Consider the following 14,840-nt stretch of genomic DNA (forward strand, 5'->3'; position numbering starts at 1 on the left):
AAAAGCAGTCGAGGCAAAATATGGAAATTGCAGATTTATATCAAGTGTGCAATGTACACTAGCATTTGAAATAGACAGACAGTTTTTGCTCTTCTTGTCTAACTACTCATATACAATATAACATGAATATATTACATTTCAATATGTTTAAAATCATTCAAATATTACACACAATCATAATATATAGTATTATCTTGGAGATCAAACTTTACAACTATAAGAAACTGACAAGTACAAAACTGGTTTCTGAATTGCTCACTTAAAATCCTAAATGCAACTGCACATATAAACTTTTCAGGCAACAAACACTTAAAAATTCCTATTCCATCGAGTGTGTGTTGTGGACAATCAATTTCGCATTTAGCGGTACAAGGCCCTTTGAATAATAGGTCAGTTCAGTGAAGACTGCTAAGCTACAATCTTCTACCATGTCATTGGGTCGATAAAGAAAAAGGCATAAAAAAATGCTAAAACTTGACAAAAATTGTTAAACGTAGCTTCCTAAAATGCATGACATGACATGACATGACATGACATGACATGACATGACATGACATGACATGACATGACATGACATGACATGACATGACATGACATGACATGACATGACATATGACATGACATGACAAGGTAAGGGAAGAGTAATGTCACACCTCACTTTCATTAAACAAGATATACAACGAGGGACAAAGCCAATGATAAATATCTTTGCAACTAGAATAAGTGTGAATTGCTACCTGGTAAGCAAATGTCTGGCATATTCACTCTCCTTTTTGATTTGAAAGCAATGAAGACCTTGCGCTGACAAGTATTTTGAAAGCTTCTTCCGTGCCAGGAGCGACACTTTTATCAGGATGCAAAAGAACAGCGAGCTTCTTGTATGCCTTGTTTACTTCATCGCTGAAAAGGGGATATCAATTTTTATCATAAGGCTCCTTGTGACAACAACAGGAGGAACCAATAACGTCAAGATTATAGAATAACATGCAGCCAAAGGAAAAGTACTGGAAAACAGAAGTTAGCTGTTTCAATAGCTTCTTTAAAAACCACGATATGCCAAGGATGGAGACTGAAGAGGTAATTTCAAGTTGTCAAGATTCAATGTTGGAGAGCTGGCAGTACGAGGCATGACAAGTGGGGCAGTATGAGGCATGATCAAGCAGGGGGAGAGCAAGTAGGAAGAGTGAGGGAATAGGGTTTTTAAGACAAACAGATGTAGAGCAAATGGAGTTTGGCAAACTGGGGAGGGCAACAGAAGTAGGAGAATGAAAGCAAAACATTGCTAACAAAAACAATTAAATGTTAGAAATTTGAATTTGAATATAAAATGAAGGAAATCAGGCATAAATAATTGCTAGTCTCTTTTCTTTACGCAATAACATGAGATTTTTCAACGTTCTTTCAAGAAAGTTTCTTTAAATCAGTTTCTTGAAAAAGAGCAATTACTTTGAAGCACTCTAGATTATAAAACGTTACCTTCCAACCAAACCTTTATATGTTACAAGATCATCAAAACCTAATTGATCATTAATTGATCATCGGTACGGGAATAGGTACGTAACTGGTACCTATTGATCATTTGATCGTTAAGTTTACGTTAAACAGCTGCAAATTCAACAATTTGGATGCAATAACCAAAGCTTGAATAACCTTGAAGCTCCAAATCGAAGGCCGAGTCGTTCGTAGTTGTCTTTGCCCTGTTTCAACTGGGAAATGGCATCAGCTTGTTCTTTGGTATATCCCAGAGCACTGCCGCTTCTTATTTTTGGCTTTACTCCGCTTTCCACAGTCACCGCCATCGTTTCAAACAACGACTAAAAACAACAATAAAATTGCCATTCTTTTGCTCAATGGAAAGCAAAAATTAACCTTAAAAATAGCTTCATTTACGATGCCCCTAAATGCGCTAAACAAAACTAAAGCTAGTCAAAAGAAGTTACACAACCTTAAATGCGACTCCAAGCTAAAAAGCATCTAATGTTTCATAAACCCCTATACAATGAGACACTGTTACCAAAAATCTCAGTATGATTTCCTTTATGTTTAGTTCTTCAGGAAACGTTATAGAGTTTAAGTGTCAATGAAAGCATTAAGGTTTTTTACTGGTTGACCCTGTCGTTATACGTCACTTGAGGGTTCTCATTTGATATCTGTTGATTCTACCAATACTTGGATGGGAAAGAGGGGGATGAAAGAAATTCTTCATTTCTTCAAACAACAAACCCTCTTTTGGCATCTTGGCATGCCCTGTTCGAATAGTTTACTAAAGAATTTTTTATTCAATACTCAGCTAATCAGCTAGCAAATATTTTTGCCAATCACTAGCCGTTAAAATAAAATATGTAAATGTAGTAAACTGTCGATTACGCCACTTTTTCTGAATAAAGATGCAATAGCTTGCACATATTCTTCGAAATAAAAAGGGGAACCTACCTGAAACATTTCTTGAACACCGTCACCATTCTGGGCTGAGGTTTCGAAGTATAGGAGCCCCTTGCTTTCAGCCCACAGCCTCCCTTCACTCTCGTTTACTGTTCTGTTCGTCTGCCTATCTGTTTTGTTTGCACATACTGCTATCACAATTTTATCAACCTCAGCTGGGCTTCCAGCATCTTTTTTCAGCTCATCGAGCCAGCTACTTAGCATTTCAAAGGATTCACGGTCAGTGACATCATAAACAAGAAGGGCACCTTGGGTGTCTTTGTAAAACTCGTTACGAACCTAGGCAAATAAGAAGACGATACATCTTAACTATATGAGCAGACCATGGCTGAATTAGTATAGATACATGGGACATAGCAGAGGAGAAGTCATTTCTTTTTTCAAAAGCAAGCTACTGACAAAAAGCAAGGCTATCAAAAACATACCATAAAGAAGTCCAATTTAAAGATGAGCTTGTTGTAAACACACATTCACAACCATGTAACTATAATGGCAACCTATAACTTCAATTTAAACAAACTTTTATCTTTTTCTTTTACTGAGGAGTCACTGACAAGCATGTGGTAGTAGAGAATCAGTTGCAAAACAAGCTGACACAAAGCAATGCTTAGTGGAATTCCTAAGTCAGGGAGAACGAGATGAAAGAAAGAAACAGAGAAGACACATATCAATGCTTAGTTGTGTTCCTTAGTCACGGGGGACGAGATGAAAGAAAGAAAGAGAGAAAGATAGAAGGAGAGAAGAAATTTAGAAGAGGGTTGAGAGAGAAAATAAGAGAGAAAAAAAGAAAGAAAGATAGACAGACAATATAAGTGAAAGTCTTGTCAGTTACTCAAGCCCTAGAACCTTTGGATCCGTAGTCCACGACCCAAACTAATGAGTCATCCTAACACCTGTTTAAACCATTACTACTAAACCAAAAATAACATGTAGTTGGTAGAGAAACTTTTTAAGAGTTTATTTGTTTGGAATCAAGGTGGTAGAGTTCCTCCAAATAAAATACAATCATTGCAAACCTCATAAAAATAAGGATGCCCAGCCATATCAAAAATGTTCACTTTCAAGGTTTTTTCTCCAACAGACACCCTAAAACGAAGTAATGAAAAGATAGAGGTAAAAAATCATAGTTGACAATTTTCCGTAAGGAATACTGGTAAGAACGTGGAAGGCACCTTTTTAACAGTATATGCTTCAAAAAGAAGACAAGCAGAAACATTTGCTTTTCAGTTCTAGAAGTTGCATTTTTCTGAAACTAGTCCGAATATGAAATATCTCTAACTAAACTAACTTGTATCTAAAATGAATATCAAATAGGTCTTTTCATTTCGAATAGGCGACACTCTCTCCGAATTATTTACGACCCTAGCAAAACGTGTTACGCCCGCAAGAAACCGGAAAAGCAATTACGCAATTACAGGCCATCATTATTTCAAATAGCTACATCGAATAGTTTGTTTGAAAAACCGGAGGTAAACACGCAATTAGACACCCCAAAGGTTAAGTCATCTTCGGTCGTGGGCAGATGAAACCTTAATACCCCGTAAGGCCTGGAGGACCTCCTTAAACAAACATTGTTGGACGGTGTGACGGGTGATCAATCTAGTAAATTCACCCACGCGACAGATCGTTGTTCTTGGAAAAAATCTTCATGAAAAGGCCTGATATCAGCAAAAGTGACAAAGAGATATTCCCCTTACGTTTCGCTTAGTATGTTATGTCTTAAGTAAGAGTTATGTGAATAACTTACTTGGTTACACCATAATCTATACCAATTGTCGACATATATTTTGACACAAATCTCTTCTCGCAGTATCTCTTTATAATGCAACTCTGAAAAATAACAGTAAAATTTTAATCAATGACCTATATATTTTATTGTTTCATATACAAATAAATTTTCCTTATCGAGTAATGAAAATGAAAGTTGCTCTGTTCATTCAGCTAGATTCCAAGAACTTTGTTACTAATTACTTAAAAGGGACAATTGTTTAATAAATAATACAGAATTCAACAAATAAATTTAATACATTTATTTAAATGGATATGCATGTGATGGATAATAAATCAAATAAACCAATATAATTTAATTGGTCAAACTGAATAGATTTAAGTTTTTAACCTAAAGCAGTTCTTTGGAAAATGGGATTTTCCTAATTCCATAGTCAATGCAGATTGTGTTCAAGATAAGTTAAATCGAAATTTTGAGCAGATAAAGATATTTTCTGCCTTACAGGTATACAGTATTATGAAAGGTTGATAGTGACTTGAATGACCCTCTCAGTAATGATTGTGCAGTATTAAAACTGGTTTTTGACCTATAAAACTGGACATAGCCAGGCCAAAATTATTTTGATAAGTTAAAAGTCCCACAGAGGAGTAAAAATGGAGACTTCCAAATTATCTTCATCTCAATCAACCCAAGGCAATAGGACCAGGTACAGACTGAAGCAGAAAGGTTGGGGAGGGTCTCAGATAAACTTAACAATTGGACCTTGTGGCCAAACATTTCATATAACTGGAAAACAATGGAAACGCCTGTTTTTAGGTTTGAGATAAAGACGATAAGAAGATAAATTAAGAAAAATTTTTAAAAAAACCAAAAAATGCTTTTTACCAAATCAAAGCAAAATTTATATACGAAAGGAGACAAACTTATTAGGGGTGTCGAACCCCAACACACAGCAGAAAACCCATCCCTGAAAAGAAAACAACTACTTGGGGTGAGTTGTATCAACAGTACTCTGAATTTGTTAATAAATTATCCCAACAATTTTTCAGGATATTTTATAAGGCCTTCATTATTTCTTTCAGGATAGTTAAGACCCCCTGTTTGTTTTTTGAATCCCCTGTTTTGTTGATGAAAGTGTTTGATTAGAAATGTTGACATTCTCAAGGTCCTTGCTAATACTTTGAACTATACCTTATTTACTGCATTGCTAAAAAAATTGATTTTCCTTGAATGTTGTCATACATGCCATTACTTACTGGTCACTTTCCATACTTTAAATAAAAGGATACTGGATAAAGTCTAGTACACAGTGAGTTCTTACAATATTGAGATGGTCATATGCACAGACTATTTGGCAGTTGGGTAATACCGAATGTGCTGGATTTTCTGATTACATAATTATATCCCTTTAAAAATCAGGGATCTAAAACGGATTTTTAACTAAACTCAAATTACCATAAACATAGCCCTCTTTAGAGTACTGACAGTAGTGACTTGGCTTCTTCAGCCAAAGTGGTGGTGTATCTTTTAGCAAAAGAAAACCCTATCCACAAGCTGAAGACCAAAAAACAGGACTGTAAGCAAGCAAATGCTTCAAAAATATATGTAGTGTTTTAAAGTGTCTATGGATTTGCATATGCATACCTTGCCTGTTTCTGCATTTCCCATGCTAATTATTTTCATTCTGTATGTCTTTTTGTCCTTCATTTTGCTTCTAAAAATACCACAAAATAAAATAATCAGAAATTAACCAAAGTTTTACATCATTTACATCATTAAATTTTCAAATTGCAATTTACAATCATACTTAATACTTCATACTTAATCTTCTTACTAAGAATTGGGAATAATTCAAAACATTCTTTATACCTAATTACAGCACGATCGTCAGGGGGATTGGGAGTGGGTAATGTGTAACTACTTCCTTTCCACAGGTATTTCTATTTTAAAGGCACTATGTCCTGAGGCATTTCAATGGCCATTTAAAATTTCCCATTGGTTTTGGAGTTAGCTATACCATATATTAAAAAATTTTCAAAAAAATTATCCCTACATCTGCCAAACAATGCTGTAATTAGAAGCCATTGAAATGATTGATGTTTAGAATTCGACTAATATCAAGCAATTTTAAAAACATTTTCATCTTCTGTTTGCATCTTTAAAAAACATTTTTAGGTGCTTATGTTTCAAGGCATAATTTACACTTTATCCTTCACATTCTGCTTAGTTTTCAATATATGATTTTTCAAATTCATCTATTTTCATAGCAAAACAATTTAAATAGAGGGCGGGAGTAGATCTGTCTCTATCTGTTTTCAATTTAAGTTTTCAGTGATTGTAAATCTAACCAAGGTTTCTTTGGTTCACTAAATGTGTAATTATCCATAAATGCTAAAAAACAATCCTGCAGAAAGTCAACTAGTATAGCAGAATAAAAGCAAATATATTGCAGAGTCTTGGCTGGACATAAGTTAAGGACCTTGCAAGAAAAAAGACTGCTTGTTAATATGAATCCCTAGACAATTCGGCTCCAGATAACCTATGATCTATAGAAACAAATGTCAAAATTTCACTACTTATAACAACAGAACAGAAACTTGAATGAGCCAAGTAGAGAAAACCAATCTGTCAACCTCCCTAAAAACACTCAAGAAAAACCTTTGGCTTTTGTTTTTTGCATCCTTCCTTAAACTATTAAATCTATAAGAATATGTTGTAATTAGGTATTTTCAGTTCAAGCTGGTCTTGTTGTAAAACAAAACTGGTTAAAATTCATGCTTTTTTATCGATCAAACATCAGACAAAAGCCTGATTTGACAACAGCACCATGCCCTCATTGGCCATTGTAGAACAAACAATTATTTTACTGATAGCTTGTTCCTTAGCTAGCTAGCTGATATCCATAGTAATTGTGTAGTACTTGTGCTGCTTCTTTACGTACTGTCGCACTAAGACAAACACATTTTTGCAAAGTGCAGTAATAAAAGATTATATGTTCCTGTGTCAAAATCTTTGTGAAAGTCTTGCTTGCTGAAAAAATGCAATTCAAGAGCATGTAACGTAATAACTCCTAAGGTAAGTAGGTGTGCATAGCTAGAGCCAAGGATGATACTTTTCCTAACTGAATATCTGGATGATTAATGCAATTGACATTGGTTGCACCATTATAATAACAGCTGTTGAAATTAATACTGATACATGGATCAATAAAAAATAATGGCTTGCAAGATATGACAAGATTGGCTAGGCTTGAAGGTTCTGTAGGATCAAAGACAAAATATACAATCAATTCTAATGTAGAAGAGAATAGAAGACAATAGAACCCCTCTAGACTGCACAAACCAACAGTTTTTTGGTCCAGGTTGGAAAACCTGCATATTTGTTTGCAGCTATGTCATATATCTTGCATTCACATGTGACCAGCAAAATCAAGCAATCATGCAAATTATAATTTAGTCAAGTATAAATGAGCATTGTTTCTTATAGTTTGAATGCCTTTGTGCTCAGTTCCGCTCAGTTCAGTTCAGTATATATTTTAAAATTCCACTCTACATAGAATTTATCATAAAATAACTATAAAATACGCACAAACGATTAAACATCAAAAATATTAGGTAACAATACAGAAATTGTAGTTCCCAGCTAATAGTGTCCTGCTGGTCGCAGCTATCCATAGCCACAACCATAAATTCTTTCCATTTCAATGTGGTCCTTGATTAGATTCCAGTCTGGCCAGACTGTAAAGTATTTTTTCTGCGCAGGGAATGCCAGAAAAATAATTTTGAAATTTGGGGATAACAACCACTATCCGTGAAATTGTGTGCGGAATTTGAAGCAACAACCTTCGAAGAGACCTTGTATTCGTTGTTTTTTCTTGTTATCAGAAGTCAGAAGTTTGAATGGTGGAATATTCGAGGGAAAAATGACCAGATAAACAAATATTTTGCACAGAATCTAAGGCAGATTCTTAATGATGTGCGGGCGGAAAGAAGGGCAACAATTATCGCGCGGGGAATGCATTCTGTGCGCACATACCAAACTTCAGTCTAGCAGTCTGGCTCATGATCCATGCAGAGTATGGCAGTTTCCAGCAGGAACACACACTTCATGCACATTTTCCACATGTAAACCTCCTTTTACCTATCATAAGGTGCACAAACAGAAATTTTCTAAGGCAATGTTATGTAAAGCTTTGGCAATTTAAAATCTTGGTGTGTAGCAGCTCGCAGCTGCCAGACTCTGTAGACAGGAACATGACTAGTTACACAAATAAAACACACATTATTTATACTGCAGCCTTATCACTTGTATGTTTTGCTAATGTAACAGAAATTTGGCTGATTTGGGGATAGAAGAATAATAATAATTCTTCGAATCTCAATCTGAATAAATCTCAAACTTATAAATCTATAATCTTACCACAGTAAAGGCCCAATCATCGAGACATAGCCAAGAAATAAAGGAAGACACTTTTCTGATCAACCATCCTTTTACAAATACAGCCAACGACCCTGATATCGAATTTAAATCTCAGAAATCCAAACACCATAGCAACTTCCAACAATGTCCGCCATTTTCTTGATCTTTGCACTTTGATATTTTTAAACCACTGATCTCGATGTTTGAAACAGAGAATTCAGAAATTGAGAATGAGGCCACTCAAATGGCGTCTTCTACTGCGCAATTTGATAACTGACCTCAAGTGTTTATTTCCTTCCAAGATTGAAAATGTCGTGGAATCCCTTCAATAAATTAATAGCACCTAGGAAGTCGATTTCAAAGCCTTCTGAAGACAATGAATTTGAGGAAAGATTACAAGATATTGTGCAGATGGAACAGACCCTGAAAAGAATGCACAAGGACACCAAAAAGTTCATGGATTCTAGCTCAAGCTTGGCAAAGTTGGAACAAAAAATGGTCACTGACCTATATAATAGCTCTAAGTTGATAAAGGACGCAGATGAACTTGAAAGCCATGCAGAAAAACTGAAGAACATCTGCAACGAAACTGAAAACTCCCAACAACAGCGTGATGTAATCACTAGGTCAACATTTGTTAAGCCATTAAAAGGCCTAAATGAGAAATTCGCTTGTATACACTCGGCAGTTAAACGAAAAGATCAAAGTCAACAAGATTACGTGAAATACTTAGCAAAGAGGGACAAGCTTGCAAAAGATCCAAGTACTTCGCAATCTGGAAAGTATGAAGCAAACGAAAAGTACCTTGAAAGAACAAAAACCGACTTTGAGAGGCGAACAAAGCAACTTCATGAAGATCTTCCAAGATTCTATTCTGAAGCTGTAAACTATTTTGACCCATGCTTTAAAGCATTTTTGCAAGGTGAACTTAACCATAACGAAAAAGGAAAATTGTTGTATGATGAGCTTGCAAAGGATTTCAAAGTTCCAAATGACATGACTGTAGAAGAGTTTAATTCACAAGTTGACAAGATGCTTGAAGAAATAAAAACTATTTCCATAGTCAAAGCTACTTAAATATAAACACTCAATTTATTTCATTGCAGAGTTAAAAAATATTTGGTAGAATTTGTTACACTCATTTATATAAAAAAGAATCTTTAATGAGGAAATACCTTTTCAAGTCTTAACTTTCAGGGAATGGGAGGCCAAAATTTCTTATTATTTTGACAAATTTTCCAAGCAAACTATTTGAGCCAATAATTATTGCAAAAATTGTTTTGGGCTATTCAACTTTAAATCAACAACTCCAAGTCTTCTGTTGAAGTAACATTCATAGCTCAAAAAAGAAAATTTTTGGCTAGATGTTAGTTGCTGTAAAGCAATTATAGGGATAGGCTTCCCCTAAGAAACATTGCCTGATAAAATGCTCTTAAGAGCAAACAAAACTTTTTCCGTAGAATCATTGAAAAGCAAAGTAACCATTCTTACTTAACAATGGTGTACATTTGCATTCTTTTTACAATAAACAGATATTTTACTTGAACTTTGAAACATAAGATGATAAATATTTTATCAACACATTTGTTGCTCTTTTAATCATAAAAATATGGAAAATTTATTTAGAATAGCAAAATAACTGAAACATCCCTTTAATAGCTCCCCCCCTTCATTGTTTGGAGTTATTAATAATGAGCATATTAAGATTGAAGTAATATTTTATATGTTTTTCAAGTTTTCTTGTAGTAAAGTAAAAATTAGAAGGTTAAAAGTGTAAAATTAGAAGGTATTAAAGTGTAAGATTAGCTTTTCCACTAATGAATCAGTTCATATTATTGTAATATATGTACAAATCATATTAGATATTTTCCGAAATTAGTGTTGTCAATGTTTCAGATTTCCTATCTGTCATCACTATTACAAAACCTGGGGGCTTTTTGCTCCCATTATTGCTTGTGGGGGTTGCTATAGTTTGGGTGAAGCTTTTCAGAAAGTATTCCCAAGGCTACTAACATCAGTATCAATAAGACTTAATCTATTTGAAAGGCTTATCTTAGGAATCCCTCATTAATGAAATAATTTTAAAAATTAGGATGTGCATGTAATTGAACATCAATTCACCAATAAGCATGTTTCCTTTTTTGGTTTATAAAGCATTAATGATCTTGAGTCTCCATTTTTTTAACCACAAGGTTTCAGCTAGATTTAAGCAAAACTCACGGTATATGCCACTGAAAAAAAGTTAAAAAAACTTTCAACTTGCATCAAAATAAAATTTGATCAGAAATAACCTAAAACTCCATAAAATTCGTATATGAAAGTATTAAAAATTACTTTAACTTAAACTGTTTGTTTAAAAGGTTTTAGCTAAAGTGAAATATCCGAGGGGTGCACCAGTAAAAATGGTCAATTTTCAACAAGTAATTTTTTTCTCTGATTAAGCCCTGTATGCCAGGGTTAAATATCAGTTTAAATATCGTTTTATTTTTAATACTCATTGCAAGAGTCACATAATCCGGCGGAAAGCCTATCCTGCGGTTCTTCTTTTTTTCGACTGGAAATGTCACAAAAAATGACTTAAAACAAAATGTGCATTATTCAGCGAACTAGAAGCATCAATATTCGAAAAATTTTCCTCCATTTCACTGCAACGAAGGGCCGCCTCGAATAGTATTGATTCGTCCTATGTAGTAACAATTACTCCTGATTTTTATGATGATCATATACATCAACCAGACCATTAATGGCAATCAACAGATACTAAAAAGGCTTAAGCCACCTGTCAATCAATATCAGCCAATGGACAAGCGTGAGAATGCTATTACGCGCACTGATTGGCCAGTTATTAATGGACAGAAAGTTTTGTCCACGTTAGTAATTCTCGATTGCCTTTAAGATAGGACTTTTTATGAATGGTCTTTTCCTCTTGCTCTCGCATAATATGAGGTTATATTAATCATTGATAGTAGATAAGCTGGGTCCAATACACAAGAAGGTCATTTCTCACAATGACACACATATACACAGCTGCATGCAATTATCCCATTAAACTTGTGCAACTCCCTGTTACTTGAAGTTTATCTTGTACCTTGATGTAGATGTGTTTGTTAACCAATGCATTTCACTTCTGCGTTTTAACGGTTCTAATAGTTACAATAAACACTCCAGCATGAACCTAAATAAAAAACCTTTCTAAGAACATTTGCTCGCAATGATTGGCGAGAAGAAACCTTTTGTAATAATATTTAATATTACGATAAAGTATCAATCATGCCCAGATAAAGCAAAAAATTTGCATCCGGTAGAGAAGTGAGGTGGAAGAAGAGTACAAATGTGTATTTAAATTGAGGCAGGAACTTTTGACAGCCAACAAACTCGAAAAATTTTATCACAAGTGCCAAAATTTCTGAAATTGCTGAAGCATGGTGTTGAGGGCTATCCCCCCTGCTCCACGGTCTCTCTCTCTCTCTCTCTCTCTCTCTCTCTCTCTCTTTCTCTCTCTCTCTCTCTCTCTCTCTCTCTCTTTCTCTCTCTCTCTCTCTCTCTCTCTCTCTCTCTCTCTCTCTCTCTCTCTCTCTCTCTCTCTCTCTCTCTCTCTCTCTCTCTCTCTCTCTCTCTCTCTCTCTCTCTCTCTCTCTCTCTCTCTCTCTCTCTCTCTCTCTTTCTCTCTTTCTCTCTTTCTCTCTTCTCTCTCTTTCTCTCTTTCTCTCTCTCTCTCTCTCTTTCTCTCTTTCTCCCTCTCTCCCTCTCTCCCTCTCTCCCTCTCTCCCTCTCTCCCTCTCTCCCTCTCTCCCTCTCTCCCTCTCTCCCTCTCTCCCTCTCTCCCTCTCTCCCTCTCTCCCTCTCTCCCTCTCTCCCTCTCTCCCTCTCTCCCTCTCTCCCTCTCTCCCTCTCTCCCTCTCTCCCTCTCTCCAAACGTCTGAGACCTTTGACAGGATGCGTAATTTTTCTCAAAGACAGCTTTAATTTGGTAGCAAGAGATTTTTTCTATGTTGACCATATCGGGCAGATAAGCTTCTAAATAAGTTAGTTGAGAAGTACAACATCATAATTTCCAATAGATTGATGCTTACAGATATTGCTAGCCTGCCTTACGCTCCCTAACCTCTTCATACGCAGGCTAAAATATTGCTTACGCGCTTTTTCCAGTATTCAACTTTAATTTCTCACATTTCCATGAGAAACTAGCAAGATGGCAAACTGGTTATTCAAATTTAAAAACGATATTTGAAGAAAGACTATATAATGTGACAAAAAGTGGAGTTCTGATTTTTTTCATAACAAAGGGTGACAAATTTATTACCTGGCATAGAATATATAAATTCTTCCAATGCTGCAACTTACGACAACTTCAGAATCAGAAGCAAGAAGGAGTGCAGACTAAAGCAGTGATAGCAAGGTAGGTTAAAATTTTGTTTAAAGGTCTTCTTCAAATTTGATGAAAAGAGTCAATTTTACCTATCTTCTGAAGAAATGTCTTTTTCAAGTTGAAAACTTTGATGTGATAAAAACAGTGATAATTTCTGATTCAACCCAAACAATTGGAACAAGTATGCAATCTTGAAAAATTTATCAAGCATTTTAGCACAGCAAATTACAGAGGAAGCAAAGATTTAAAACATTTCAGGCAAAAAGACGAAAAATAATTGGTTACTATATAGAAATATTATAGCCATTGTCAATTACTTTGTTATTGAAAAATTGAGTTCAACAATAAATTTGAAATAGCTGTCTTCTTCTGTCAAATAAAAACGGAATGCAATTTTTCAGTATCATTTCTTGCATGATTAATTGTTGAATATCACAGGTCTGACTTTATTTACCTTAATGTAGACCATATAATTTGATGTCTTTTCTTAGATTTGTCTTTCCTTATTGAAGAAACTGTTCAGCTATTGGTACTATCATGCGATTCATACTATCGCGGATCTTCTTTAGATATATGCCTACAGTTCGTGGCTATTGCATTTAACTTTCATTGTACAATCAGCTGCAAGGAAGGCATGATATAGTGACCCTACTTTCAAATATTCTTCTTTTCTTTCAGAGACCAAAGCATAACCGTAATAATGGTGTTCAAAATTGCATGTCTTTTGTCACTTGTACTGATCGCCACAGCTACACCAGTGGACGTGAATCAGGAAATTCTACAAGATGCTTACGAACAGGAGAAAACAGAAGATAAAAACCCGATAGAAATCTACGAAAGTGAAGGCAAAGTCATGTACTGTGTCCCAATTGAAGGCAATGCTCCTAAATCCAAAAGAGGATTTGGCATCACTCCTGGAAGGGGTCGACCTTCTAAAGGTGATCCCAGAAAGTATCTCCATCATTTTTTATTTAAACTCTTTGGAAGATGATGCAATAAGAAAATTTAAGTGTGACAAACTATTTTAGCTCATATTTATCCAACGACACTTGTATCTTAAATGCTACACAAGTTGCTTTGCTGAATATATTATATAAACTACGAATGCAACCTATGTCTCTCAATTTTGAATGATTCTGCAAAAAGGTCCTGAAAAAAAGGACCGTTAACAATTGTCAAGTATAGAATGAATCCATAATGAAACTGTCTATGGAAAAAAGCAAAATTCAAGAGAAAACATCAATCAATAATAAAATCTCTGTAACTTTTAACAGACTGAAGGATTTGCAACAAAAATATTGATTTCACTCAACCTTCAAGGTCCATAACAAAAATGTAAATTATTAGCGGATAAATTTTAAAAAACCAATAAACGAGGGAGGGTGTCACTGCAACGAAGGGCCGCCTCAGGTAGTATTGATTCGTCCTATATAGTAACAATTACTCCTGATTTCTATGATGATCATATACATCAACCAGACCATTAATGGCAATCAACATATATAGTGTGAGAATGCTATTACGCGCACCGATTGGCCAGTTATTGATGGACAGAAGGTTTTGTCCACGTTAGTGATTGCCTTTAAGATTGGACTTTTTATGAATGGTCTTTTCCTCTTGCTCTCGCATAATATGAGGTTATATTAATCATTGATAGTAGATAAGCTGAGTCCAATACACAAGAAGGTCATTTCTCACAATGACACACATATACACAGCTGCATGCAATTATCACATTAAACTTGTGCAACTCCCTGTTACTTGAAGTTTATCTTGTACCTTGATGTAGATGTGTTTGTTAACCAATGCATTTCACTTCGGCGTTTTAACGGTTCTAATAGTTACAATAAACACTCCAGCATGAACCTAAATAAAAAACCT

At 35.0% G+C, this 14,840-nt stretch overlaps 3 protein-coding genes across 3 annotated transcripts in view; 2 read left to right on the plus strand and 1 right to left on the minus strand.

Annotated features, from left to right (window-relative positions):
• LOC148957468 (uncharacterized) overlaps positions 1-14,840 on the plus strand; it is a 35,195-nt gene that overhangs the window by 718 nt on the left and 19,637 nt on the right. The window lies entirely within an intron of this gene.
• Positions 89-8,737, minus strand: LOC148957469 (dnaJ homolog subfamily C member 27-like). Its single transcript, XM_089115304.1, has 7 exons — positions 8,591-8,737; positions 5,816-5,885; positions 4,190-4,272; positions 3,459-3,528; positions 2,434-2,721; positions 1,651-1,814; positions 89-900 (listed from the first exon to the last, which is right to left on the minus strand). The coding sequence occupies exons 2-7, from the start codon at positions 5,876-5,878 to the stop codon at positions 762-764; spliced, it is 807 nt and encodes a 268-aa protein (XP_088971430.1). The 5' UTR covers positions 5,879-5,885; positions 8,591-8,737; the 3' UTR covers positions 89-761.
• On the plus strand, positions 8,829-10,465 carry LOC135689702 (bridging integrator 3). Its single transcript, XM_065207018.2, has one exon. The coding sequence runs from the start codon at positions 8,900-8,902 to the stop codon at positions 9,665-9,667; it is 768 nt and encodes a 255-aa protein (XP_065063090.1). The 5' UTR covers positions 8,829-8,899; the 3' UTR covers positions 9,668-10,465.

This window comes from Rhopilema esculentum, unplaced genomic scaffold (assembly GCF_057945365.1).
Source record: "Rhopilema esculentum isolate cy_ngs unplaced genomic scaffold, ASM5794536v1 HiC_scaffold_24, whole genome shotgun sequence".
NCBI classification, from domain to species: Eukaryota; Metazoa; Cnidaria; class Scyphozoa; order Rhizostomeae; family Rhizostomatidae; genus Rhopilema; species Rhopilema esculentum.